Source organism: Lithobates pipiens, unplaced genomic scaffold, assembly GCF_037356315.1.
Source record: "Lithobates pipiens isolate NorthernLeopardFrog02 unplaced genomic scaffold, aLitPip1_a1.2 Scaffold_25, whole genome shotgun sequence".
NCBI lineage: Eukaryota > Metazoa > Chordata > Amphibia > Anura > Ranidae > Lithobates > Lithobates pipiens.
In genome coordinates, this window is record NW_027507787.1 from 174,670,249 (window position 1) to 174,697,991 (window position 27,743).

General features: G+C 42.6%; 1 protein-coding gene across 1 annotated transcript; it reads right to left on the bottom strand.

Annotated features, from left to right (window-relative positions):
- Positions 1-472: 472 nt before the first annotated feature.
- On the bottom strand, positions 473-26,019 carry CYP26C1 (cytochrome P450 family 26 subfamily C member 1). Its single transcript, XM_077455206.1, has 7 exons — positions 25,839-26,019; positions 24,833-25,219; positions 22,765-22,989; positions 21,725-22,000; positions 14,407-14,562; positions 4,739-5,323; positions 473-1,095 (listed from the first exon to the last, which is right to left on the bottom strand). Exons 2-7 carry the CDS (start codon positions 25,037-25,039, stop codon positions 724-726), a joined length of 1,821 nt encoding a protein of 606 aa, XP_077311332.1. The 5' UTR covers positions 25,040-25,219; positions 25,839-26,019; the 3' UTR covers positions 473-723.
- Between the last annotated feature and the right edge of the window lie 1,724 nt (positions 26,020-27,743).

Genomic DNA, 27,743 nt, shown 5'->3' on the forward strand with positions numbered 1-27,743 from the left:
CTGCTGGCTACCTTTCTCCCCCCCCCCCCCCCCCGCTGCTGCAGGGTTTCAGGATGGAGAGCAGGGGGAGGTAAATATGTAATTTACCGACACCTTCCTTTTCTAAATTTTCTAAAACTGTGTTTACTATGCTTCAGTTTGTGAATGAACAGAAAGTCACTCAGCACAGAGCATTTCCCATTCATTCACTGCCCCATACAGCTGAGACAGCAGAGAAAGGCATGTATGTTTGGGCTTTGGGGTGCACACCCTAATGCAATAGGCTGCGCACACCTATGATATATATGTGTAGGATGTGAATGTTAAGGACCACCCGCCCTGCTGCTGCGCGTATGAGTTAAGCTGTTGGCAAGCAATTAAATAGACATGGGGAAATCGGCATGTACTGCATAGATGTACTGCTTTTTTCCTGCATGCTTTAGGGTTACATTTACATACTTCATATTTTTAGTTATTTCAAGAAAGATTCATAAAAAGTTGAATGGTTTATTACGGGCTATTTCCTTATAATGGAAAAGAAAATACACAAAGTTTTTTTTTCTTTATATAGCTCATCATTACCCATATCTCTTTTTAATAGCTAGCTGACATATAAATATTACATTATAAATAATATAATCTCTCTTTAGCTACATTACAGATAGTACAGACACCCTGTTGGCAATCTCCAATAAAATAATTTAAGTGTTAGAAGCATTCCTGGACGTTGGTTAGGTGAAGTGATCATAAACTTTCTGATGCTGTCTTATTGTCACTGGAACGTAAAAATTGGAAGAAGAGCTGAAGTCCGTCTACGGGGTGCACTATAGGAACAGTCTGCATTTTGGGGAAGTTTGGGGTGGCCAGCTCCCACTGGGCAGTGCCTACTAGCTCAATGGCAAGAATCTTCAGTATGATTTGTGCCAATTCTTTGCCAATGCAACTTCGTACTCCACCACCAAAGGGAATGTAGTTAAATCTGCTGGCTTTGCTTTCCTCCTTTTCTGCACTGAAACGATCAGGGTCGAAGGATTCAGCATTTTGATAAATTGCAGCAGTTTCATGGGTGTCTCGAATACTATACATGACACTCCAGCCTTTAGGGATCTGGTAGCCCTATGTGGGAGAAAAGTAAGGCGAAAATATAGATTACTTAAAAGTGTGTAAAAACAAAATCATTACATTATAACAAAAATTTGATATAAAAACAATAAAAATAAAAGCAAAAATATAACACAATAATAAAAATTTATGTAGCATAAAACAAATATAAAATAATGTATGGTTAAAGTAATATAATAATACACAATAAATACAGAATGATATGTAAAATAAAACAAAAAATATATATATTTTTTTATAAAATAAGTATTTCATTTTGGGAAACTGTCTTGCTCCAATCAGTAATACTGAGGTTTTTTCTAAACAGCAATACACTGCTTCAGATCATTGATGGTTGGCTAGATAAAAGTGCCTGATTCCTGTAAGGTTCTTTAATTTGAAATATATTCTTCTTTCTGCCAAAAGGGGGCGACCAAGGAACAGCCTTGTACACCGCAAGGAATTCCTTGAAATGTAAGGAAGAAGACCTCCTGATGGATTATTACAGCCTGAGTCTTAACCTATCTCTGTCTTTGCTGAACTGTGTTTAATCCTTAGAAGCAAAAGGCAAGAAACCCACTTTTACAATGCAAATAGGTGGTTAGCTGTTGCATATTCTGCTGAAAGTTATTGAATGGAGGCTATTATACATTAAGAGGATGAGATAAGTATACTGTATGATGCTAATTAGATAGGATCAGTAACTGGTACATTGAGATCATTGCTTGCTAGCGCTTACTATTAGAAGTCTTGCTCTCATACACGCAAATGCTACTATTACACAACTTTTCATCACAGACCCCATTTTTTTGAAGCAAGTTTCAAGAAGTGCTTCAACACTCGAGACCAGGTTTCCATGTTACTCCATTGTGCCCCATTCACATCTGAGTGTGTGTGTTGTCAGTCAAATCTACAGCACAGGAGCTTCTTTGGGGCATGGTTGCATGTTTTTAGCCCCAATAGACTTGAATTGGAGCATCTCCTCCTCCTAGTAACTAGCTTACCATTGGCTAAAACTAAACAGGCTCATGCCTGAGCACACATAAAAATGCATGTGCAAATGCACAAAAAAATACTGAAGACATTGATGGCCAAGTGTGAATGTAACCTCACTCTCTGAGAACACTTTAAATTGTATGTAGACAAATTTATACCCCAAGTGACGAGCTATATTTAGATAACTAAGGTATGATCCAGAGTTTCCATTTCATATTCATATTTAGACATGCTAGACTTACTTCAAAGAAGTTTGGGTCACATTCAGCTCATGAATTATATGGTCCATAGAGAATTGCCCCAGATCAATATTTAGGTCAGAGAGCTCCTATTCATATAACACCTGCTTTATGCAGATTAAAAACCTACATAAGAGTCTTCATCGATGTCCATCACTGACTGACTATCAACAAGTATATAAGTATACTACATACAAGACATGCCTTATATGTATCATAGGCTCTTATTCAGCTCAAACAAGACATGCTCACCTGAGTTCCAACTCATAGTCAGCTCATAAAAGCTACGTCCAATAAGGTCCATCTTATATTTGACTCTAACTAAAAATCCACGGATCTCCAACTCATATAACATACAATTCATAGACCTCCAGCTCATTCAACATATGCTCCACAGAGCTCCAACTCATAGTCTGCACACACAAGAAATTCTCCATAAAGGTCTATCTTATATTTTAGTGATTCTCAACCAGGGTTCCTCCAGAGGTTGTAGGGGTTCCTTCAGCATTGGGCAATTTCAGCCTCTCAGATAAGTTCCTACTCACACCGTTGATCTTTTTAGCTATCTGTAAGGAAGTAATTCTTCCCAATGACCACAAGTGTAAGGACCATTCTTCCCAATGACCATCACACTAATTTATCATGAGTTGTAGATTTCTAATTTTTATAAGGGGTTCCCCGAGACCGGAGAACTATTTCAAGGGTTCCTCTGTGTTGAAAAGGTTGAGAAAGGCTGTTATATTTGGATCATAAACAACATGTCCTCAGATCTCCAGCTCATATAACATATGATTCATAGAGCTGCAGCTCATACATCTGCTCCACACAGCATCTGCTCATATTCAGCTCATACAAGGAAAGCTCAGTAGAGCTCCAACTCATATTCAAGCTCATCCAAGATAAGCTCCATGACGCTCCATTTCATATTAAGATCATAAGCGACATGTCCACAGATCTCTAGCTCATAAGATATGTTTTATAGAGCTTCAGCTAATACACCACATGCTCCACAGAGCTATCAACTCATATTCAGCTCATACAAGGAAAGCTCAGTAGAGCTCCAACTCATATTTAGCTCATTCAAGATACGCTCCATAAAGCTCTATCTCATATTCAGATCATAAAGGACATGTCCACAGAACTTCAAGCTTATGTAATTTATAACTCATAGAGCTCCAGCTCATACAAGATATACATAGAGCTCCATTTCATATTCAGCCATACATCACATTTTCAATAGAGTTTTAGCTCATATTTAGGTCATACAAGACATGATCCATAGAGGTCCAGCTCATATTTAACTTGTATAAGACTTGCTCTCTAGAGTCCCATCTCTTATTCAGTCCATACAACACATACTCCAAAGGACTCCACCTTATATTCAGGTCAAACAAGAAATGCTCTATGGCAGTGGTCGGCAACCTTTCAGACCTCACGGACCACTAAACTCACAATTTTAAATGCTGCAGACCTCTAAAGAATTTTACATGCTTTATACACACAACGCTCCGACTTTCTGCCCCCCTCCCCCTGGATCACACTGCTACCTTATACACACAATGCTCTGCTGCCTTACACAGACTTATCATTGGATCTTACCTCCTTTTCCAGACATGTGCTTGAGCTCTGTACTCCCTCCCACAGTCTGTGATCAGCGCTGCCTTTGAGAGTCCCTCCCTGATTCACCTCCTGCTTTCTGCACTACTCCCGGTGCCTCCCTCTGAGTTCACAGGGCCCAGAACTACAGAAGAGGCATTGGCTATACAGGTGCTCTGACAGTATTGACAGCGCACATTGAGAAAAACACTGTAAACAACATTGGGGGGCACACGTCCACCACAATAATGATTTGCGTCAGAACCCCTGGGGGGCACCAAAATGTACCCATGGACCACTGGTTGGTGACCGCTACTCTATAGAGCTCTAGCTCATACAAGAAATGCTCCGTAGACCTCCGGCTCAAATTTATCTCATATAACACTTGCTCCATAGAGCTCCAACTTATATATAGCTCATGTAAGACTTGTTCTATAGAGCTCCAGCTCTATTAAACTTATACAAGTCATGCCCCATAGAGCTGCAGCCTAAATGTAGCTCAGAGAAGACAAACTCTATAGATGCTCAGTTCTAAATTTACATTACAATATATTGTGACAAATGGTATGGTAGATCTGTGGAGCCTTATCTCATATCCAGCTCATACAACACATGCCCCATAGAGTATCTCAGATAAAACATGCTTGACTGAACATTCAATTTCTATAATGAAATATTTGTCAGAGCACCAGCCCAAACTTACACTGCTCATGTAACATTTTTAAGTCACACTGATCATACCTAAACCTATGGTACCAGGCTATACATGAATATAGCCCTCCACTGAGACCACCCAACCACCCACCAAGGAGCAGAACATTACTTACATCCAATTCAAATGTCTGCAGAGCAGTTCTGTAGCCTCCAGACACCGGAGGAAGCAAACGCAGCACCTCTTTTACCACACAGTCCAGGTATTCGAGTCCCTTTATTTTCTCCAGATTCAGGTTTAGCTGACATGTGCAATCACTTTTCCATCCCTGACACCCTCCTGGTAATCTGGCAGCACTTGAAAGGTATAGAGATGTGTCCTGCTCATATGGTGCACTATTGCACAAATACTGACGATGTACACCGTCTTGGCATCTCCTGGTCACAGAACATGTATGCTCACTTTCATTCCTCTCCACCATCGCCAGCTTGGTTTTTTCCCACTGTTCTTTCACTTGGCCATCTGGGCCTGGCATGGTAAAGGCATGACACCCTGCAGTTGCACAGTTCTCATCCATGGTATTGTTATTAGGGCTTGCTGGAGAGTGAAGACACTGGCACTGTTTGTTTAACCCATGGGATGCCAATTCCTGTCTCAGTTTCTGTATGGCAGATGGATTTTTGAGTAAGAGCAGGATGAGGGAGGTACTGGCACTGGCAGTCGTGAAGAAGGCAGCGAACATAAGTTCAATAGCAGATTCCTGTGTGACAAGAGACATGATTGATAAACATGTTATTACACATATGTTCACATAAATCCAGTCATTAAAGCTATTCACTTCCTCTCCAGCTTGAGCAAGGGAGAGTGAGTGCAGGCAAATATAATAACCAACAGAGCTGGGCTAGGAATTAAAATCACGGCAAACCATTTTATTTTATTATGTGTGACTAAGCCTGGTGAACTAAGTGTGCCAGCTTAGTACCCCTAAAGCTGAACTGCAGGTATGTTCTGTGTTGCATACTTACATGGATCCTGCTTGGCAACATGTAACTGTGGCTATTTTCACACCACAAAATTGAACCAGCCACCTTTTGATCATGCAGCAGCTTACCAGAAACTCAGACCCGAAAAGAAAAGGAGGTCTGACAGCAATCTTAGCCCTTGTACACACGGTCGGATATTCTGACGGAATATGTCCGATCGGACCATGTTGTCGGATAATCCGACTGTGTGTGGGCTCCATCGGGCTGTTTCCGTTGGAATATCCGACGGACAAAGTTTGAGAGCTGGGCTATATAATTTTCCGACAATATGATCCGATCGGACAAAGTCCGATCGTTTGTAGAGAATTCCGATCGGACAAAGTGCCACGCATGCTCAGATCAAATTCCAAGACCAAAGTTATTGGCTACTAGCCTGAACATAGTCCCGTCCTAACTAAATCACGTCATCACGTTCCGAACGATCGGATTTTCTGACAACTTTGTCCGACTCTGTGTATGCAACACAAGTGGACAAAACCCATTGGACAAAATCCAACGGATTTTGTTGTCAGAATGTCCGACCGTGTGTACAAGGGCTTATGGCTCGTACACACGATCTGAATATCGTACAAAAACTTGTGTCCGAGGAAGAATCGTACTATTTTCAGATTGTGTGTGCTCTACTTTTTCAAGAACCGATTATGACAGTTCATCTGATATTATTTGATCGGACAAGCACTAAACTTTTCCTCGTACGATACCAGATCGTTTAGTTAGTATAGTTTTTGTCCGAAAATACAATACAAATACATTACAACACATGACATCACTTCCATTTTTTTTTTTCTGTCATATGAGAATTTTCGTGACTTTAGTAACCTATTCAATTTCTACTTGTGACTATTAAGCGTAAAAAGTCGTACGATCTGTCGTACTATATTCGGATCGTGTGTACAAAGCCATTAGGGACAAATCCCAAATGGATGGTCACCACATTCAATCCCCTATTGTCAGCAGTAGCCTAGCCCCTTCTCTCTCCAAAAGTACTCCTCGTGTAACCACCGGATGTATCTCATGCAAATGGCAAACACCACCAACCACACCAGGGAGGAAAAAAGGAAAAGCCAATAGTGAAGTACCTTTTCACAGTTTATTCCTGAAATCAGTATGTATCAGTAAGGCAGAGAGTCAAGAGCATATCAAGAATGGCCGCCAGCTCTCCAGACATGCGTAGTGACGTCACATCTAGGCTCCATTCTAAGCATTTCAAAATTGATAAATAAAAAAGTCCTATACAATTCCATTCCTAATGCCTTTAATTGTAAGTTTTTAAGACCTTTCTGAAATATATCTAAAAAAAAAAATTATATAATTATAAGCCAACTTTTTCAGTGCTTTAATAATTAAGCCATTTTTTATTGCTTTTGTGGTTAATTTAATATTTTAATTTTATTGTACTTGAGGGCACATGTGAATAAAAGAGCGGTGTACTTGAATTCTTGAGAACGGCTGATCTGAGGTGATATTTAAATAATAAATTGCATTAGGAGAGCTGTCGATGCCCACTGAATGAGCATGTAATGTATTTCTAAAGACCTCATTCATTTACTTAAAGTGGAAGTAAACCCTCCTATCGTTTTTCAGCCAAGGAAGCTGCCATTTTGGCCTCTGTTTAACTAGTTCCTGACCGGCGCACGCTGATGTACGTCGGCAGAATGGCACGGGCAGGCACTTTGGCGTACAGGTACTTCCATTTTTAAATGCCGCCCTGCCATCGCGTGCGGGCCGCCGGTGGCACGCTCGCGTGCCAGTTGGGACCCCCGTAAGTCCTGTCGCGGGTCCCGCGGACTCGATCGCCGCGGGGATACTCACGATCATCTCACGGGACGGCTGAACGGGGAGATGCGGTTGTAAACAGCATCTCCCCGTTCTGCCTAGCAACAAGTGACGCTGATCTCTGCTCCATGTGATTGGAGCAGAGATCAGTGTTCACTAACACAAAGCCCAGCCCCCCACAGTTAATAACACGCCCCTAGGAACACTTAACCCCTACACTGCCACCCCCTGGTTAACCCCCTCACTGCCAGTGTAATTTACACATGAATCAATGCATTTGTATAGCACTGATTGCTGTATAAATGACAATGGCCCCAAAAATGTGTCAAAAATGTCCGATGTGTCCGCCACAATGTCGCAGTCACAATAAAAATCGCTGATCGCTGCCATTACTAGTAAAAAAAAATTATTAATAAAAATGCCATAAAACTATCCCCTATTTTGTAAACGCTATAACTTTTGCGCAAACCAATCAATAGTCGCTTATTGCAATTTTTTTTACCAAAAATATGTAGAAGAATACGCATAGTCCTAAACTGAGGGAAAATAATGTATTTTTATATATTTTTGGGGGCTTTTTATTATAACAAAAAGTAAAAAATTATGTTTTTTTTTTCCAAATTTTCGCTCTATTTTTGTTTATAGCGCAAAAAATAAAAACCGCAGAGGTGATCAAATACCCCCAAGAGAAAGCTCTATTTGTGGGGAAAAAAGGACGCCAATTTTGTTTGGAAGCCAGTCGCACGACTGCGCAATCGTCAGTTAAAGCGACGCAGTGCCGAATCGCAAAAAGTGATCTGGTCTTAAGCCAGCAAAATGGTCCAGTCTAAAAGTGGTTAATCTTCAACTGCCATGGTGCAGTACATGTGATCAGTTATGGCCCCAGCCATTGGATGGTTTTACAGTTCAGTTGAGAGCACAACCAATGTGACAGATAGCATTCCTGGCATGCAGGGAATGTAACTGTTTTTTGAAACTGTTAAATTGATGGGTTTACTTCTGCTTTAAAGAAGAAAGCTGGCCACACACCAGTAGAATTTTGTTTGAACGTTCATAAAGAAATTTAAAAAAATCTGCATTTTTTGATCTTGTCATCACTGAGTCAGCTAATTTCATTCAAAAGCCCTTAAAATGTTATCCCTACCTGCTACTTGAATGGAAATCCAGACATTTTAAACAGGTTTCATTTGCATCTAGAAAATGTGCACCACAATATGTGTGATTTTTCCCAAATTCAATTTTGTTTGTTCAAGAAAAAATTTCCATCCTGCTCCTTTGAATTTCCTCATCACAATCATCTAAAATGGTTGTCAATTTCAATCCCCTAACCATTAGGCCTCTTTCACACGGGGCGGATCAATAATGATCCGCCCCGCGATGATCCGCTCGCTCAGCAGGGATCGCTCCGTTGTCCCCGCTGAGCCGGCTGCGGACAGGGCGGTCTCCGCACACTGTGCGGGGACCGCCCTGTCAGCTCTCCGCTCTCCTCTATGGGGATCGGACGAGCACGGACCGTGTGTCCGTGTTCATCCAATCCGCTCTGCAGACGGATAGAAAAATAGGATTTTCCTCCGTCTGCAGAATCGGACTGTTGCGGAGGCGGACGAAATCGGGTGTCTGCGGATGTTCATCCGCAGACACCCGCTATCCCATAGGGATGAATGTATGCCCGTATTTCATCCGCAAACGGATGGATGAAATATGGACATACCATCCACATGTGTGAAAGGGCCTTAGAATATCAAGCAAACCTTTTAAAAATAAAACACTTCAAACTAAATTCTACTGCTAAACAGCCAACTGAACTCTTGTCTGATTTTAGGATCCCGCTACTTCCAAATGAGTGGCCGATGCCCTACGTATACTTTTACCCCCTTGCCTTTTGGTGGAAGAGCAATTATAATTCAGTCCATTGCTTACCACCATCAAACTCTGTGCCAACCCCTGCCTGATCGTCATACTAACCGCTTACTATACAAGGTGCAGCATAAAGTTATGGGAATTGTTTTCTATTCCTTCATGGATCACACACGCTCAGCTAAAAGGAGGTATGACCAAACAGGAACAATAATTCCATATTTTTGTACTGTTACTTAACCACTTCAGCCCCGGAAGAATTGGCTGCTCAGTGACCAGGCCATTTTTTGCGATACTGCACTGCCTCACTTTAACTGAGAATTGCGCAGTCTTGCGACGCTGTACCCAAGCAAAAAAATTTTTTTTGCGCTATAAACAAAAAAAAGCGACAATTTTGAAAAAAAACCCACAATACTTTGTACTTTTTGCTGTAATAAATAGCTCCAATTGTTTTTTTTAAAAAGCAAATTCTTTCCTCAGTTTAGGCCGATATGTATTCTTCTACATATTTTTGGTAAAAAAAAGAAAAAAAATCGCAAAAAGCATATATTGGATTGGTTTGCGCAAAAGTTATAGCATCTACAAAATATTAATTAATAATAATATTATTATTTTTTTCTTTTACTGGTAATGGTGGCGATCTGCGATTTTTATCGAGACTGCAACATTATGGTGGACACATTGGACACTTCTGACACATTTTTGAGTCGATTGACAATTATACAGCGATCAATGCTATAAAAATGCACTGATTACTGTATAAATGTCACTGGCAGGGAAAGGGTTAACACTAGGGGGCGATCAAGGGGTTAACTGTGTTCCCTATGTGTGTGTTCTAACTGTGGGGGATGGGACTGACTACACACACACACACACACACACACACACACACGTCCCTGTTCTGCCTCTCGTTTCTGCGATCGCTCGTGACCTCCGGTCACAAACATTCTGTACCCTCGCTGTGCAGCGGGCATTCTGCTTAAAGGGACCGACCTGCTGCAGTATAATGATGGCGGCTGGTCAGTAAGTTGTTAAGCATGTAGTGAATAAAAATCTTTGCAAAATGTTTATTATTATTACATAATAATACAGTACTTATATAGCACTGTGAATTTACTCAGTGCTTTACATATGTATATATTGTACATTCACATCAGTCCCTACCCTCAAGGAGCTTACAATTCAAGGTTCCTAACTCATATTCATGTTGGTTGTTATCAATGATCAAAGGACATAAGGGGGTAATTTACAAAAGGCAAATTCACTTTGCACTATAAGTGCACTTGGATGTGCAGTCGCTGTAAATCCAAGGGGCACATGTAAGGAAGATAAAAAAAACAGCATTTTAGCTTGCACATGATTGGATGATAAAATCAGCAGAGCTTCCTCTCATTTCAGATCTACCCCTTAGATTTACAGCGACTGCACTTCCAAGTGTACTTGTAGCGCAAAGTGGATTTGCCTTTCGTAAATAACCCCCATAGTCTCTAAAACTGGCAATGCAAATTTCATTCAGTCTCTGGACAGGCCAAAGGAGCCAGAAGTAAAATCATCAACTGAACAGCGACTCCATTCAATCAGATGCAGCTGCTGTTTGGGTATTCTGACAGCTGCCTGTGCTGGCTGTATAAATACAATAACCACCACGGCAGATTTTTTTCATCCATACTGTATGGCATAGATGGAGGAATCTGTTTGTTTATTTTTTTGTTCAGCCTGCAGGGTACATAAAAAAAAGTAAAAAAAAAAAGTAACTGACTGCAGTTAAGTTATTGTTAAAAATATAGCATAAAAAATTGAAAAGGTATAACATAAAAAGTGTCTTTAAAATATAACTAAAGGCCTTTGTTTTGGATGGGGTGCAGAAGGATTAGAACTCTTGTCAGTTTTTATTGCTATCTGTGCGCCTGTCTTGTTGAATACTGTCCCCCGTAGGATAGTGCCCGCCCTGTACTGAGCTTGTGCAGTACGGAGGACAAGGAGACGCCGAAAGTCTCTGAAGATGAAGGGCGCCTGCGCACTGAGTCCAGGTTCAAGCCCCGCCATCCAAGTGGACAACACGATCCGAGCGCACATTTTCCATCGGAAAGTCAGACCGTGTGTACAGAGCATTAGAATAAAAAATTGCCGAGCACAGCAAGGCCGTGCCCGAAGCGTGGCCAGCCCTGTTACTAAGTGCATACCGTATGTCCACTTGCATGGTGGGGCTTGAACCTGGACTCAGGGCAGAAGGTATTTTAAGTGCGTAGGTGCCGTTCATCTTCGGAGAGTTTCGGCGTCTTCTTGTCCCCCATACGTACTGCGCAGTACGAGACGGACACTGTCCGATGGGGGCACAGTTCTTGGCAGAACACCCCCGTTAGAGAGCTTCACCCTCTCTATTTGTCCTTTTTACCATTATCATTTAGACTGAAAGTAAAAGAAAAATCCAAATTTTGAGTTGTCCCCAAAAAGGTAATAGAGGGGAAATCTTCCAATGGGCACACTAGTTTTGATGACCTGGGGTCCCCAAGAAATTCTCTTAATTTGCAGTAATTTCCTCTCACTTCTTGTTTGGCTATAGGACAGGAAGGGAAGGGAAATATCTGATATGGAACACAGATAGTGGGAAACAATCTTACTTAACCCTCCCTTGCTCTATCCAAAATGAAAAAAAAAAAACATTTTTTTTCTATAGTTCTACTTTAAAGCATGTTTTTGAAACAAGTGTTTTTCAAAGCCAGAACAATGTGACACAAATCAAAACTACCACATGAAAATGTGCCCTAGCATTAAGCTCTGCTTAAAATATTTTAATAAATAATAAATAAATACACCTTCTTAAAAATTAAAAGGTTTTAAATTGATTGATTTTTTTTTAGATGATTATAATACATGTAAAAACCATACCCCAGCATTCAGATGACACAGTATAGACCCCTGGGGCCCAAACTGCAGCACTTTGGACATAAGACATGGGCACTCAACCTGTGGCCCTCCAGATGTTGTGGAACTACAAGTCCCATGAGGCACTGCAAGGCTAACAGTTACAAGCATGGCCACAGGTTTAGCACCCATGGTATAAGATGTGTAGACTTCGGACATCAGCAGTTTGTATTGGGAAGATTGATTAGCAAAATTGACCTATAAATATTTAGGGCAAGGGTCTACCAGACTGGATAAAAAAATCAAGGATTGTTTGATTAGGACTGCATACTATAGAGTTATTGTTAAAATTTACTGATCTAACAAACCTGAGAAGATTCGAAGTGATGTGTAGCCAGCTAGACTAAAAACAATACAATGCATCAGAGATGGGAAACATGAGCGATTGTAATGAAATACTGAGAGCCATCTATCTGCATAATACTATAAGGCCTTGTTCCCTTCTCTACTATGATGGTCCAATGTGACAGTGACACCATTCAGAGGTAAATGAGCACCTTCAACGTCAGAAGCATTTCTTATCATACATGGTGATTTTCCAATGGTTATGGAAATCTCCATTTGATGAACTCGATCCTTCCCTATTTTGAATCAAAAGAAATGTTCATTGGCCAAGTTGCATAAAATACAGCTTCAGGTTGCAGTGCTACAGTGGATGGGTGAATGTCCCCCACCCATCGTTCCCTGCAGCCTAAGGCCATCCTAATGGGAATACACAATACCACAGCAAGCATGTAAAAATGCAAATATTACTTTCAATGAAATATTTCACCCCTTGGTATGTGTGCAGTGTACATGAGCCTCAAGAGCGAGGAAGCCCATGGTGAACTCACTGCACCTTATTTAGATTTGATTCTGGAAAGGATCCTCAAAGCAACACCATCCTTTGGGCAGCAGCCACGCCAGTCATTTGAAACTGCAGCTTAAAGGAGATCTGCATATGCCACCACTACAACTGCCCACTGAAGAGGAAGGGTGCAGTGCCAACAATATGTTGATCAAGTATGCACATAATACATACATATCTTCCCTCACATTTAGACCATTGCCAGTGGATGCACAATCCACCAGTGTCCACTAGAGATAAGCTTGGGTTCGGCTTGGGTTCGGTTTGGGTTTGGTCCAAATTCATGTTCGGCTGAACCCAGAAGGAAGCTATAAGAACTATCTCTATCTTCATTGACGACACAATGACTGTTGATATCTAATAGTAATAATTTATTTTTTATTAACAATCTTGCTTTGTTTGTATTGGATGTACATTTTCCAGACTGTCTATTTCCTAGACCCATGATCTATATGTTTGATGTTTTCATTATCTACACAATGTGGATGTAATGACTTGTTCTTGCCCGTATTGGGTGTTAATAAAAATTATATAAAAAAAAAAAAAAACAGCAAAGCCAAGACAAGTATGCATAAAGTTGTGAGAGATGGCTCTAGGGAATCATCTTGCATACAGGCCCACTGCATTCAGAAAAAGACCCTAGTTACATTAAAGCCCACCATAGACAGATAAAAATTTGGCTGCTTCAGCAGGGACCGGACGAATTTTGATCAGCCTATGGGCAGGCTAGTTGTACTGGAGTTGATCCATCGATTGACTTTGGAACAACCAGCCCGTCAGTTTTTTTTTTTCACTTAATCACCGTCGTTGGCTATAGCCGCCAGCAGTGATCATTGTATTCTGCTGGTGGGGAAGACTCCCCGCCGGAAGTACACAATAGCGCTGTAGGAGGGAATCAAGCTGGTTTCTTTTCTTCAACCCATGGTTAAGGAAAAGAAAATGCCATAATGCATGGCCTGCCTAACTCAGCAAATGTGCTATAAAGATAAACATGAAGGTAATACGTGAAAAGCAGCACTGCAAGGTGCCTACATACACAAAGTCTTCTCCAGAGCAAATTGGTACCCCCAAACCTAGGCTTGTTCAGTACGTGTTTAGCATCTTTAGCTCCAACCCGGAGCTCGGTTAATTCCCTTTTTATCTCATAATCCAATATTTGTGCTCATTGGCCTTAAAAAGACATACCTGCCTGTAATTGGGAAGGAATGCAAAAAACTGACGTTAGCTTACTGCTCTATGATTGATCAATATATGTTAATCATTTTTCTCACTAAATGTGAGTGGAAAATTCAGTTCGGAGTACTTTATTAATCCCAAAGGGAAATGACTAAATATGATAGTGTATGTAGACCTATGGGCACATTCACTGCTGGCATGCACACTATTGTCTGGTACCTTTAACTCCTGCATATTCAGCTCCTTGCCATTCTCCTTAGCACTGTCTATAAGGTAATCCAGAGCATCTTCACACAGCTCAGGGTCTCTTCTTGTGATTTTATCCTTGATGGCTTCTTCCATGTACTGATGTAATGTTTTACGTGCATTAATACCCTGTGAAGAATGACCAATTAGTAAACAGCAAAAAACATTGATGTCGTTTTTCAATGCACAAATGAGCCAGTTGTTGAGGTAGAAATCTTTCAAATATGCTGATAAGTTACAATATCATTACTACATGATGGTGAACAGCTATGATAGGTAAAGCTGATCCCATGAAAAAAAGCTAAATACATATACGAACTGGAATTCTGTTCAGCCAGTCTTGTGATCTCGGCAACCCCACACATCCAGGTCCCTGGCCTCATTTTTGCAATTCTCTGCTGTAGTTAAAATTATCCTAAAGGCAGACTTTTTTTTATCTTAAAGTGACTGTAAAGCTACATTTTATTTAAATAACAAACATGTCATACTACTACCTCCACTGTACAGTTCGTTTTGCACAGAGTGGCCTCGATCCTCGACTTATGGGGTCCCTCGGCGGCTCTCGTGGCTCCTCCCCTTATCATATAACCCCCTAGGAGAAGCGCTCTCCCAGGGGGGGGGGGGGGAATACCTTGCGGGTGCACTCCGAGTCCAGCATTTTGGTGTCCATAGATGCCAAAATGTAGGACTCTGCCCCGACACCTGCGTCAGATTTGATTATCAGCAGCGGGAGCCAATGGCTGCACTGCTATCTATCCAATGAAGAGCCGAGAACCCCGGGCAGAGGAAGAGCATGTCTCCGCCGTGAGAAATTCCAGGGCTAAGGTGAGTAAAACGGGGGGGCTGGTCACTAGAAGTTTTTTCACCTTAATGCAAACAGGAGGGTTTACAACACCTTTAATGCATTCTGTGCATTAAGATAAACAACCTTCAGTGTGCAGCAGCCCATTTCAGCCCCCCTAATACTTACCTGAGCCCATCTCGGTCCAGTGATGTTGCAGGAGAACCTCAGCTGTCCGGGACTCTCCCTCCTGATTGGCTCAGACACAGCAGTGTGTCAATCAAAGTCAGTGAGGCAATGAGAGAGAGAGGGAGAGAGAGGAGGTGGAGCCAAGCCACGGCTCTGTGTCTGAATGGATACACAGAGCAGCAGCTCGGTTTGGGTGCCCCCAGAGCAAGCTGCTTGCTCTGTGGGCACTCAACAGGAGGGAGGGGCCAGGAGCACAGAAGAGGGACCAGAGAAGAAGAGGATCGGAGCTGCTCTGTGCAAATCCATTGCACAGAGGAGGTATAACCTGTTTGTTATTTTTAAACAAAGAAAACAAGACTTTAGTATCACTTTAAGCAATAAAGCTTGGTCTAGGACCCAACCCAGCCTGCTGATTGGATAATGAAAGAACAGCAGCAAATGAAAGAGTTCATCCCTGCGCTCTCCCCCCTTGTAAGCATGTCTACTATACTAGGCTGGTGGAATAGTGCAAAACAATAGAGCACTAAATAACCCAAGCTGGCCATAGATGGAGCGATTTTGGTTGCAGGAAAGAAAATCAGGCAATTCCCCCATTAACACCAATTAACACTAATTGTAAGGAATCCCTCCTGTGGAGCCAACCCGGCTGAGAGAACACACTGGGCAGGCTGCTTGTACCCAACTTGATCAACTTGGGTACAATCAGCCGGCCCATACCTTGTTCGAATCTCGGCCAGTTCAGCAGGGACTGGCCGAGATTTGAACCGTTTATGGCCGGCTTAAGAGTGCTGACCCTACCCCTCTCAATCTGACTTCTGCTGTGAAGAGGATTGCAGGAAACATTTTTTATGTACATATTTAGAAAGCTATGCTGGTTGTATTTAAAATACATTAAAAGCAAAATGAACTTTCACTTTAAATCTGTAAAATACATTTAAAGGGCATCAAAATCAGATATGGGCAGTGTCTTACAATTTGTATTTTTTCTAAAACAGCTACAATGTGAAGAGAAAAGCCTGTGCCCTGTGCCGCCATGCACAGTGTGACCCTTAGAGTGGGACCCTTGCTCTGACCGTGTATACAAGGGCTTAGGCTGTACCTGCTTTAGCAAGAAATTCAACAGTAAGTCATTGAACACCTTTTGTTTTGTGGCAGACAAAAATGTATGGCCTGAGGAAGGACTAAGCATGCTCCAAACGCGAAGCCACCTCCTCTCACCCTGTACCCGGAAGTGATGTCATCTCTGATTGCCCGTGTTCTTTGCTGTTCTCATAGGCTGCGAATGCTGCAATCCACCTGCATGAGCCGTCAGCTGCACTTCAGAGACACGGACGTTTAGAAGAAGACCACCCCCCGATTTTGCTGCAGGATTACTATCATGCTTGTGTTTAGGCTCCCTTTGTGAGTAGTTTCACTTTTGACTTAACATTAAATGGTTTACCAATACCGCACTTAGAGGTGCTGTTTCTTTTCCTTTTTTGTTTTGTGGCACCTGGAATGTATTTATCTGATTTAAAGCGGAACTTCACCCAAAAGAGGATGTTCCGCTTGTTTGCATCCTCCCGCCTCCACTGCCACATTTGGCACTTTTTTTGGGGGGGGGAAGTCGGTACTTGTTTTTTACAGGTACCCGCTCCCACTTCTGGTCAGATGCGGCGCAACGATCTGAGCCGGAGGTTTGGCTCCCCTCTTTCCCCAGTAGCCTGCGGAAGACTACCCAGCAGCCTTCTGGGACACATCACAGATCCCGGAGGAATGCGGTACCATTCACAAAGCACCGGGCGATTGGCGTATGTGCAGTAGGAAACCAGCTGGGAAGGCTTCACTGCCGGTTTCCCTTACTTCTGATGTGGGTGCCTGAACCCAAAGTCAACTGAAGAATCGGCTGGGGTAAGGGCATCGCTGCGTCCCTTCACAGGTAAGTGTCCTTATATTAAAAGTTAGCAGCTACAGTATTTGTAGCTGCTAACTTAAAAAATTTTTTGGGAGGGGTGCCAGGGGCTCCTCTTTAAGCTGAAAGTTTAATTGGGTTTTAAATAATTTTTAATGGATACATAATTGAATCTGCCTGTAAGAACTGGCCTATATTTTTATACATTTGGTGAGAAATAAATTTTGCCTAAGCCTAGGTTCTCACTAGTGCATTGGGGGAAACACCGTGATCTGTGCGCATTTCCTGCATCGCATTCAAATCACACTGCCCTTACGATCCACTGCAAGTGTCAGTGCAATCTTAATGACACCCCAAACGATGCTTGGAAATGCAGTTTGTTTGCTGGGAACCAGATCGCATGGTACAAAAGTACCATGAAATAATTAAAAGTAAACAAAAGTACCATGCACGGCAGTTCCAAAATTGCTGTACGAATGAGCTCTAATCATACCACACTGAATCGCGTGCGATTCGAATGCAGTTCATAGTGTGACCCGAGGCTAAATGGTTATTGATAAGCTGTGGTTAGTGTTTTGCCTTCCTCTGGATTAACTGTGAAACTCTTAAATCTGATGACATAATGCAAACCCCAATGGTGTGTGATGATCCCTGGCGGCCAATCACAAACTAACTTTAATTGCGCTGGTCATAAGTAGCTTGACATTTGCAAGTGATGTGACATATTACAGAGCCTGGACATCAGGTACAGTAGAAGGTAATAGGCTGTAGGATCTCTGGTGGGTCCACAGCTTTGCTCGTTCTCTCCTTGACAATTGGCTGACAGGTCTTCAACAGCCAGAGTGCCAAGCAGGGTCACAAATACCAGGGAGGGAGTCATTAGGAGTCTGCCTGGAGCAGCTCTTTGTCTATCACTCAGCTGGACTATTCTCTGCAAGACAATGTGGTCCCTATTCTGAGCTCCTCCGTGTGTTTTCTCTCCCAGTGCTGATCCTACTGAACAATTACAGAGCACGCCTGTTTACTAAACGAGCGGCTGGAGCACAGCTAGTAGAGCCTATTCCGGATACTTGACTTACTAGGGGCACTCCGCCTGCCCCATTCAGCCTGTGATTTATAGACCCATGCAGGCTGCTTGCTCCAACCATGTTTAATGTCCATAAATTATTTTTTTACAATGCAAAGTGCCGGCTAGTACATAGAGCCCATTCATTGGGCATCAGCAGCAGCTTGTGGGCAAATGACATTTATGATAACTTTGTATAGAGAGTGTGTGGAGGGTCACCTAGGATGAAGGATGGGCTGTTTACAAGTCATATACAAAGATGTGGAGACGATATACATACACTCTATACATTTACACAAATACAGACGTGTATTTGTGCACATGCTTGTATGTATACAGACCCATGTATATGTACCAGTACACACGTTTATTTCACATATAGGAATAGCACTGTGTATTATCATCTAAAACCCTCTCAGTTGATCATAGACTAAAATCTGGTTAAGATAGGAAAATATTATAACATTATATTTAATAAATTATAATATAGTAAACATAATAAATTTAAATATATTCTAATATAATATAATATATTATATAATACATTTTAATATATTACAGCGTTTCTCAACAGGGGTGCTGCGGCACCCTGCAGTGCCACCAAGAGACCTCAGGGGTGCCACGGCAAAGGATAAAAAAAATTGCCCCAAACTAAGGCAGGCAGTTAAATGAAACCACTGCCAGCATAAGCCTCTTTTTTTCTTGTAGCTGCAGTGCATGCAACCTTCTCTGGGACTCTGTGCTCTGCAGGCCGCTCACATGCCTCCTATCAACCAATGACATCGTCAGTTGGTAAGGAGCATGTCAGGAGCCCGGCCAGGTCAATGGGGGTCGGGGGCTGTCTGTGGCACTCTCCTCTCCACAGAGTTCATATAAAATTTTCCTACCTCAACTTCTCCGAAGGGTGCAGCCATGACCTGGGGTGTGGCCACCTCATTCCCTCCTTGCACAGGCCTCTGCTATGGTAGATCCAGCAGCTGAAGATGGAGGAGCAGTAATAGCAGCCCTGCAAGTCTCTTCTCCATTAGGAATGTCATGCTTCTGCTCATCGACTGGCACTCAGTGGTGGCTGGTGCTCAATATTTTGTGGGGAGCGCCACCCCCCTAATCCATGCGCCTGGACCTTAATCTACATGCAGGGTGCTGGACGCAGGGATTTCTGTGGGGGTTTTTATTTTTAAGCACATGATTAGAGCCTGAGGCTCTAATTGGCTCACCTCTGTCCATCTGTGTCCTGCAGGAGGGGGGGGGGGGCACTACAATCAGTGCCCACCCCCCCCCACAGGAGATGGATGGGCAGGGGCGATCAGTGCCTAATCCCCCCATGGAAGATGGACGGCAGAGATCAGTGGCCTTACCTTAGGAGGATGTTCCTCGCTCCTCCCGCCTGTAACAGCCATTGCTTTTCCCGGCTGAACAGGGAGTGGGTCCTAAGTTTTAAGACTCCCGGCCAATCGGGTCTCATCACCTGCTTCCTGATTGACTGGGAGGAGAAGTAGGAGGACAATAGTGAATATTAATTCGCTATCGTCACACAACTAGGTTTACTCAGGGCGCAGTGCTCTGCACCCTGAGCCTAACCTTTTTTTAAGCCAATTAGAGCCTCAGGCTCTAATCATGTGCTAAAAAAAAAAAACCCACAGAAATCCCTGCTTCCGGCGCCCTGCTTGTAGATCAGAAGCCGGGCGCATGGATTAGGGGGGCGGCACCCATATGGAAGGACCGCCACTACTGGCACTACAAACTGCTGACTGACCATTCTACCACAACATACTGCCAGTACATACTGCCAGGTATAAGGCTCGGTTCACACAGGGGCGGCACGACTTGCAGTGCGACTCACAGACGCGACCTGCAAACGACTTCAGCGGCGACTTGCAAAACGACTTCTGTATAGAAGTCAATGCAAGACGCCTGAAGTCGCCCCAAAAGTAGTACAGGAACCTTTTTCCTAAGTCGGAGCGACTTGAGTCGCTCCTATTAGAACGTTTCCATAGTACAGAATGGAGTGCGACTTGTCAGGCGGCGAAGTCGCCTGGACAAGTCACCCCTGTGTGAACCGAGCATAAGGCAACTCTGCATCACAACCTACTGACCACAGATCTCTGCCTCAAAAACTACATTTTGGGGCTTGTTCACACCAGGTGTGGTGCATGAATGCAAGTGAAATTGCGCATTTTTTTTGCATAAAAACGACTGCCTTTTATACCAGCACATGGCTGCCATTATTCTTACCGGCACCCCCACGCATTTAGCAAATGCACATTTAACGTTCACGCCCGCTAAAATGCGTGGCACCACAGTACCATGTCTTTTGGTGCAGTGCAATTTTAAAAATTGTGCCAACACCTTGTTTCATGTGCAAAGCACAGCCCATTGAAGAAGACAACAAGCTGAAATGCACAAAAAAGTGTGCGCACGCTCAGACGCACTTTCTGGTATGCTTTGAGATTGTGCAAAATTAGAAAGCATGACTTGAATGAAAAAAAGGCTGAGAAACACAGATACATTATAATATAACATGATTATAATACAACAAAAAATATAATATAATATAATATAATATAGCACAGCAGCATCAGAAAGAATTGTGTGGCTTAATCATAAAGAGCAATTTGTAAAATGAATTAACCCATTGTTATATTTTATTGCTCCTGCTGATTGGTTGAGTCATGTTACTGTACTTTGCACCACAAGTGTCCTGTTAATTTTCCTTTAAGAGTTCCATGCAACTGAATATCTACAAAAGTTTAACATATGGATAAATGAAAAGAGAAGACAAGAAATGCTGGATAGAACATTTTCATTGATCAATGATTAAGGAAGCAATATAAAAAATGATGTTTCATATAGCAACCAATCAGCAGTCATTGTATTTATTATTTTTGCCTGTTCCATTGATAGGTGAAATCTGATTGCTATGGGTTGCTATACAAATGCAAACATTGCAGATGTCTACAATTTATTGTACAATTTTTATTTAGGTTTACCAAAAAACATATAATATGAGGTCAAACCCAAATAACACTTTCAATTTGTATCCAATCAGGCATGCCCTTGCATTGCTACATAGTTGAAGGTAAATCTAAAGGACATTATACAGAAATTGTACAAGGAAATTGTATAATGTATGGCCAGCCTCAGTAATACTGGAAGAGGGAGAGTTTAGAAAAGATCTACTTACTTAAGAGTATCAAACTATTGCACTGATAACAGATGAAATCCAATTGGATACTATGGATTGCATCTCACTATTTATCATGATTCCTATTGTACCTTTATAAACGAGCCACAATGTCTGCACAGGAGGCATTGTATCATTGTGGAGATCAGCACAAGTAATAGACTGGAGATATACACGTACCTTGCGGAGCCCACTGAATGGGATGTCCAGAGGCAGAGAGAAGAGGTTCTCCACCAGCTGCTCGAACACCCTGGCCAGGCCTTTATACTGCTTCTCCCCCAAGGTGAGCCCCAGCAAGATGCGGGCAGCGATCCGGAAAGTGAGCGCTTTAGCAGAGGGGAACATGGAGATGGGGCCGACCTCTCTGCACCAGCCCTGGAGCTCCAGGCTCACCGCCTCCTGGATCCGGGGGATGTAGCTCTCCAGCGCCTGGTGGCTGAACACCTTGGCCATAACCTAAGAAGGAAAGTGAGGGACCATTAACTGAGCGATCCTGCCTGCAGATACAGAGTACCCTCTGCCAACCTGTCTGGCATCTCATCATTAGGTGGCATATTTCTTGACCTTATTCCGAGGCTAAACATCTCCTGCATGCCCTCAACTGGGAAGAGCTCCACCAAAACACCAAAACGTTTCTTAAATACTAAGCCCAGAAATATGTTGGATTGTGGAATTAAACTTCTGTTCTGTCTACTGAAGTTTGTTCAAGACTTATCTTATGTGTTGCATCCAAAGGTTCTGAACTTCTGGAGATAGATAGATAGATGGAGCAAAATAGATAGATAGATAGATAGATAGATAGATAGATAGATAGATAGATAGATAGATAGATAGATAGATAGATAGAGGGAGAAAAATAGATAGATAGATAGATAGATAGATAAATAGATCGATAGATGGAGCAAAATAGATAGATAGATAGATGGAGCAAAATAGATAAATACATATTTTAATTATTAAGATTATTTCATGGCAATGTATTATTATGATATCATACTATTCATATTTATTTTCTATATAATATAATAAAATATAACAATATATATCAAATATTTAGACATAATTAGAACTGTATTTTCCATGTAGTTGCATTAGATTCAGAGTTGTCCATATCCCGGTAATACCCCTGTAGAGAATAGAAGGGTGTGTAGGGTTGGATGGGGTGGTGTAACATGCTACAATGGAGCAGAAGGCTCCGCACAGAGCCCCAGGGTACTCACTTTTCTCTTGTGTCTATGGAGATCCCCAATGGAGTTGACCAGTGTGTTGGAGCCAAGGATGATCTGGGTGCTCTGGGGCCACTGGGCGCTCACCAGGTGGTGTTCCCCTAGCAGGATCTTGCGGATATTCTCAGCGCCGGTCACACGGATCAGTGGTTTTCCCAGCAGATGAGTTTTAAAAATGTTGCCATACTTCTCCCTCCTGGAGCTGTGGAAGTCTGATCCCTGCGATGGTGGAGACAATGACACGCAAGTAAGAAGAATTCCCAACAATCTCCCACCTTTTAAGTCACCTTATCTGTCTTGGAAATGACAGATGCTGCATCATATAACTGGAAAAATAACCACGTTACAACTGAATAGTGTTTGTGGAACTACAGATCCAAGCATGCCTTCAGGTAATGTTGGGAGTTGTAGTTTCGTACCAATAAAAAGTCTCCAGATTGCTTATTTTTTATATTTAATTTTTGATCAGCGTAAAAAGCAAGTTAAGATAACTTGTGGTCAGGCTGGTCATACATTATACATTTTTTCCTTTAGATTTACCAAAAAACATATTGGTTCAAACCTAAACACTTTCAATTTGTATGCAATCAGGCAGGCCCTTACCTTCGTTGAAGGTAAATCTAATATAAATGAAATAAGAAAATTGTATAATGCATGGCCAGCCTTAATCTCCAGAACTATGATGGCACCACAAAGATCAGCGTATCAAACAAGCTAGGGGGGCTTGTGGTACATCTTCAGATTTCTGTGGTGGCACCAAAAGGACAAGTATAACAAGCAAGCTAATGATACTGGTACGTCTCAAGTACCATGTTCATACCGCAATGATCAGTATAAAAACAAGCTAAGGGGACTTGTGCTACGTCTCCAGAATTCTGGTGGCACCACAATGATCAGCATTAGACACAAGGCAAGGAGACTTGTGGAACATCTCCAGAATTCTGGTGGCACCACAATGATCAGCATTAGACACAAGGTAAGGAGACTTGTGGAAAATCTCCAGAATTCTGGTGGCACCACAATGATCAGCATTAGACACAAGGTAAGGAGACTTGTGGAACATCTCCAGAATTCTGGTGGCACCACAATGATCAGCATTAGACACAAGGCAAGGAGACTTGTGGAACATCTCCAGATTTCTGGTGGCACCACAATGATCAGCATTAGACACAAGGCAAGGAGACTTGTGGAACATCTCAAGAATTCTGGTGGCACCACAATTATCAGCATTAGACACAAGGCAAGGAGACTTGTGGAACATCTCCAGAATTCTGGTGGCACCACAATTATCAGCATTAGACACAAGGCAAGGAGACTTGTGGAACATCTCCAGAATTCTGGTGGCACCACAATGATCAGCATTAGACACAAGGTAAGGAGACTAGTGGAACATCTCAAGAATTCTGGTGGCACCACAATTATCAGCATTAGACACAAGGCAAGGAGACTTGTGGAACATCTCCAGAAATCTGGTGGCACCAAAAGGTTCAGTGTAATAACCAAGCTAATAAAACTTGTACATCTCCAGAACCAGCACCACAACGATCAGCATCGAAAGAAGCTGAGGGAACTTGTGGTACATCTCCAGAATTCAGGTGACACCGAAAAGATCAGCATAATAAATAAGGTAAGGCGACTTGCGCTACATCTCCAGAACTGTAGTGGCACCGCAATGATTTAGCATATTAAAACAAGCCAAGGATACTAGTGCTACATCTTCAGATCTCTGGTGGCACCACAAGGATCACCATAACAGGCAAACTAAGAAGACTTGTGGTACATCTCCAGACTTCTGATGGCACCACAAGGGTCAGCATAACAAGCAAGCTAAGGATACTTGTGCTACATCTCCAGAACTCTGGTGGCACCACAATGATCAGTAATAGCAAACAAGCTAGAGGGACTTGTGCTACATCGCCAGAACTCTGGTGGCATCACAAGGATAAGCATAACAAGCAAGCCATTGAGACTTGTGGTTCCTTACTAGCTTGAAGTTGGTTCCTTACTTCAGATAAAACAACACAAAATAAAGATTAAAGCAAGAAGGCACATTGGTTCTCACCTGCACAAGCCAGTGTAGAGTTTCCCCAAAAAATGGCCAGCCCATGGAGCCTTTGGGAAGAGGCAGCTTGTTAGCCCTGTCCCTGGTGCTGTGCCATCTGAAGGACCAGAGCTGGTGGGACACTGCCAGGAGAAGCGCCAAGGATAAGACTGATGTGATCGCAGCTTCCAAGAATGATATGTAATTGAGGTCTGTATTCAGAAACATTTTCTGCCCTCCTCTGAGTTGCAAGGCTTCAGCTTGAGGATCTTGTGGTGGGATTAGTGTCACCTCCAACTGTACAGTGATTAGTTGTGGAAAGAGCCAGTCACTTGGTGCTTTAATTGACAGTGGGAGGCGGATCTACACTTCGGGATGCTTAACACTTTGATTAGTCTATGTAGAAATCTAAAGCATGCAAAAAGAACACAAACATGTCTTATAACCATGGACAACTCTACCTGCACTTCTTTTCAATAAATGTTTAAAAATAAAACAAAAAAAAACAAAAAAAGTTCAGTTGGTGATCTATTTAGGTGGCCCCCTCCCAAAATGAGTTATTTTTAGTCTAGGAAGAAATAAATAGTCAGGGCTTAGAGCGCAGCTATGATGATTATAAGGGCTAAAATTGCAGCTTTCATGTTTTTATTATATATTTGGCATGCTATGGGAAGAGATATATTTAGTCTTCTACAAAAAGAAAAAAAAACTCTTATAAGGAAGTTTTGACTGATAAGATTTATTCCTGAAAGATAAAGGGGGGTAGCTGCAGGCTATATAGTGCAATTTCCACTTTAATAAACACCCTGCTGTTTCCTTATTACTCCCAGAGAAAAAAAAAAAAGACTGAAGGAGTATAGGTAATAATCCAGAAGGGGAAAATGTATTTAAAATAATAAATGACTTTGCATTCCCCTTTGGAACTTCCTAAAGTTTCATACCAGGTGTTTCCAAAAAAAAAAATATATATATATATTTTTTTAAATTATTATTATCTGAGGCTGATGATGAGAAAAGGAGTACTCACCATGCATGGATGTCACCAAGGCTGCTCCAGCACAATGGTTGATGTCTTCAATGGGCTTCCTAGTTTATCACTGCAGAGCTCAGGCTGCTTCTTGGCTAGATTTATATACATATTGGCTTAATATACGTTCCACCTTCAGGGGGTGACGTGCTAGTTCTGCATAGTTAAGTAGCTGGGGAAAGGGCTGGGATTGGGCACTGGGGTAGGTGATGGTATTGATTAAAGGAATGTGAGGACTAGGCTGGGAGCTCACAGGGACATCCAGCATTATCCACACACACACACAATGCATATGGGGGGGGGGGGGGGGGGCTCCAGGTCTGGGGTGACTACTACAAGTCCCAGTCTGCCTGTCTGTAGCCTCTGATGTTCTTCTATATGGCTGATTTATCTTTGTATATTGAAAAAGTATAGTGAGTGATGATAGAAGGCTTCTGCCTTTAATTGAAGTGGCTGATTACAATTAACGCATAATTATTTTATACACAGAAGAGTTTCCTCTATACACTGACAGCTAGCTCTCTTCATTCCAGGTGACACATACATCAAGTCACTTTCTGCAGCTTCCGATCCTTTTCTTCTGTAGGGAAAAGATGATCCCTAATGAGTCCTATGCCCCGATCCTAACCTGTCTGTATAGGGAGATGACACCGGGGACACCGGCAGAAAGGCGACCGCCTCCTATTCTGCAGGAGGGCTGCTTAACCCTTCACAGCCCGGGCGCTCATCTACACAGCCAGGCTGGTTCTACTGGAAACACCTGTTGTAGTGGGATGAGAGGGTGATCTATGGGATAGAAAATACCCAGACCATGATGATCGCCCTGTGCCTGGGGGGACACTGTCCAGACACACATTAGTGGCAGTAATGTCACATTCCTCATAGTAATATGCACCTGACAATGACAACTCCGGATGGAAGGAAACTGATTCCAGAACAGAAAAATACTATGCCAGGGTCAGGTATTGTGAGTGTAGGGGAGGCACAGTATGGGGGCATCAGGTAGATTATAGGGTCCAGGATTGGGATAGATGGAGGACCTGAAGGGTGACAAACTTTTCAGCTGCAACAGATCATAAACCTGAATGACCCAGGGGCATCATCTGCACATAGGGGCATGTTTGGAAGAGGATGATTAAGTAGAAAGAGTGATAGAGAAGACTAGGGGGATAGAGAGAGAGAGAGAGGGGGAGAGAGAGAGAGAGAGAGAGAGAGAGAGAGAGAGAGAGAGAGCTTGATTTATATGGAATAGAGAGAGAGTCCTGGACAGGGATAGAGTCTGAGTAATTTACAGGGAATAGATAGGTAGATGAAAAAGAGAAAGAGGGGAGAGACACAAGATGGACGAGAGATACCTGGATAGAGTTTTATATTGGATAGATAGAAAACAGGCATAGAGATATATATAGACAGATATAAAAGAGAGATGCCTTCATAGGCTGAAAGTGAGTTTAATTGATGTATATGAGAGAGAGGAGGGAGAGAGAGAGAGAGAGAGAGAGGAGGGAGAGAGAGAGAGGATGAAGAGAGAAAGGGGAGAGGGGAGAGAGAGGAGGGAGGGGGAGAGAGAGAGGAGAGATGAGGGAGAGAGAGAGAGAGATGAGGGAGAGAGATGAGGGAGAGAGAGAGAGAGAGAGAGAGAGAGGAGGGAGGGAGAGAGAGAGGAGGAAGAGAGAAGGGGGAGAGGGGAGAGAGAGGAGGGAGGGGGATAGAGACAGGAGAGATGAGGGGTGGAGGGGGAGAGGGGAGAGAGAGGAGGGAGGGGGATAGAGACAGGAGAGATGAGGGGTGGAGAGAGAGAGAGAGAGGAGGGGGATAGAGGAGGGAGATAGAGGAGGGAGAGAGAGAGGGGGGAGAGAGAGGAGAGATGAGGGAGAGGAGAGATGAGGGAGAGAGAGAGGAGGG

What these genes read in the sequence shown, in the direction of transcription:
- CYP26C1 (XM_077455206.1), bottom strand. Translation starts at nt 25,039, where the DNA reads ATGTTTCTGAATACAGACCTCAATTACATATCATTCTTGGAAGCTGCG. An exon ending in CATTCAGTGGGCTCCGCAAG is followed by an intron (nt 14,563 to 21,724) that starts GTACGTGTATAT and finishes CATTCTTCACAG; the next exon opens with GGTATTAATGCACGTAAAAC. An exon ending in TGAATATGCAGGAGTTAAAG is followed by an intron (nt 5,324 to 14,406) that starts GTACCAGACAAT and finishes CTTGTCACACAG; the next exon opens with GAATCTGCTATTGAACTTAT.